Source organism: Lactuca sativa, chromosome 5 (assembly GCF_002870075.4).
Source record: "Lactuca sativa cultivar Salinas chromosome 5, Lsat_Salinas_v11, whole genome shotgun sequence".
NCBI classification, from domain to species: Eukaryota; Viridiplantae; Streptophyta; class Magnoliopsida; order Asterales; family Asteraceae; genus Lactuca; species Lactuca sativa.
The window spans coordinates 161,199,610-161,201,731 of record NC_056627.2 but is presented as its reverse complement, the minus strand read 5'-3'; the positions used below and the strand labels follow the sequence as shown (position 1 = coordinate 161,201,731).

At 27.3% G+C, this 2,122-nt stretch overlaps 1 protein-coding gene across 1 annotated transcript; it reads left to right on the top strand.

Moving 5' to 3' along the window:
• The first annotated feature begins 330 nt into the window (after window positions 1-330).
• On the top strand, window positions 331-1,542 carry LOC122197886 (protein FAR-RED ELONGATED HYPOCOTYL 3-like). Its single transcript, XM_042902037.1, has 4 exons — window positions 331-636; window positions 713-812; window positions 943-1,124; window positions 1,231-1,542. Exons 1-4 carry the CDS (start codon window positions 331-333, stop codon window positions 1,540-1,542), a joined length of 900 nt encoding a protein of 299 aa, XP_042757971.1.
• The last annotated feature ends 580 nt before the right edge of the window (window positions 1,543-2,122 follow it).

The following is a 2,122-nucleotide window of genomic DNA, read 5'->3' as shown; positions in this document are numbered from 1 at the left end:
TTCTAGGGTTGCATGTACACCATAGGAGTGTTAGTATGCTCAAAACCCATCACTATGATGATACAGTATATAATCATATATGATTATATAATACGATTATATAATCAATCCTACATTACAGTACATATATGATATATGATTAATCATACATCATATATCCTACATTACAGTAATCATATATGAATAATCATATATGATTACTCATATATGATATATCCAAAGAGGTATACAATTTGTACTTATATAAGTAAAATTGTTCATTCATAGGTTACTAACGATTTATTTAAAAACAAAGACTTCAAGAAGAGATTTAACAAGCTTGTTTGGAGCATGTATATCAAACCTGATGAATTTGAAAAGAAGTGGGAGTTGATTATTAATGAATTCAATCTGGAAGATAAAAGATGGTTCTATGATAAGTTTGAATTACGTGACAAATGGATACTTGCATACTTCAGTGACACAAGAATGTCTGGATTGATGAAAACCACTTCAAGATTAGAAAGCATGAATTCCTTCTTCAACACTTACTCTCAATCTATAAATTTACTTTTACATTTCATGATGAACTATGACACAACAATTCAAAAACAAAGAAATACACAACAAGAGCTTGATAATCAAACAAAGAAGGCGGTATATAAATTTATTTCACCGCGACCAATAGAAAAGCATGATGCAAAAGTTTATACAAGTACATTGTTTTATGAAGTACAGAAAGAAATCTATAAAGGTTCCTGGTACTGCCAATACGAACATGTTGGAACAAAAAATGATGGAGTTATACAAAGTGGAACAACTGAACAAAAACAGTAATCTAAAAACAAAATTTGAGGCAATATATTCTTATTTTAAATTTTGTTGAATCAGACCATAATATACAACAATATCCAGTTATGATTGTAAAACACTTAATGCTTTAATTTTATTTTGAACATGTAGAAATAAAACTTCCAACAAATGATGTAAAATGTACTTGTGAACACTTCAACTGCTTTGGGACTTTGTGCAGACATGCATTCAACATACTCATGAAACATGTAATTAAGGAGATACTTGAAGAGTACATTAAGGATCGTTGGAGAAAGGATGTGATATCAAGGCATTATCATTTTGGTAGACATGTATATGATACAAGAGACAGTGAAATTAACAGATCTGTCAATTAAGCATACTACAACTTTGAAGCATGTTTGGAATACACAAGAAAAAATGGATTTGTTTCTTTAGAAAACAAAAAGTATGTTGAAGGAATATAAAAACAATCCTACAAATGAATTGCAGAAGAATAGGATAGATGTTGAAGATGTAGGAAAGCTTATGGGCATATCTATTCCAAAAGACATTGACATCAATGTTCCAAATGTTCAAAGTAATAAAAGAAGTGGAAAGAAAAGTAGAATTCAAAGTGTAACAGAAATAACATATAAAAATTTAAACAAGAAAACAAGAAGATGCTCAGGATGTGGAGAAAGGGCTCCTCATAACTTGCGAACATGCCCAATTAAACTTGCAGCAGAACAAATATCAAAAGCTATATAGTTAATTACTGCTTTAATCAGTAATGAATAAGTCATGATTTTTTTTCTAAATAATATTATTTTTGTTTAGTACACTTTACTCTTTTTATAAAACAGAATTTACTTTGATAATTCTTTGTTTGATTTTATTAGTAGTACAACAAATCAGTTTTCTTGAATTTTTTCTATCTTAAACCTTCTTCTATGTAACTTTATCTCTTTTATGATTACAAAAGTATATAATCACTTTTGATTAAACAAAACATATGAAGTGGTATTACATAATCATTTATGATTATACAAATAAAAATAATTATGTAATCTGTTAATTGTTATTCAATACATGCAATCATTTATGATTACATATAAATAACATCTAAGTTCTACTACAAAACTAATTACATATAACCATATACAATATTCATATATATAATCATAAAGGATTATGTAATACCACTTCATATGTTTTGTTTAATCATAAGTGATTAAAAATATGATTACATATAAATAACATCAAAGTTCTACTACAAAACTCATTACATATAACCATATACAACAACATTGTTCCAAACAAATATACAACGCTGTTCTTAAAAAGATAT

Coding starts and splice junctions, on each gene's coding strand:
- LOC122197886 (XM_042902037.1), top strand. CDS start 331: ATGTATATCAAACCTGATGAATTTGAAAAGAAGTGGGAGTTGATTATT. Junction 637..712: donor ATAATCAAACAAAGAAGGCG/GTATATAAATTT, acceptor TGTTTTATGAAG/TACAGAAAGAAATCTATAAA. Junction 1,125..1,230: donor ATTATCATTTTGGTAGACAT/GTATATGATACA, acceptor TTGTTTCTTTAG/AAAACAAAAAGTATGTTGAA.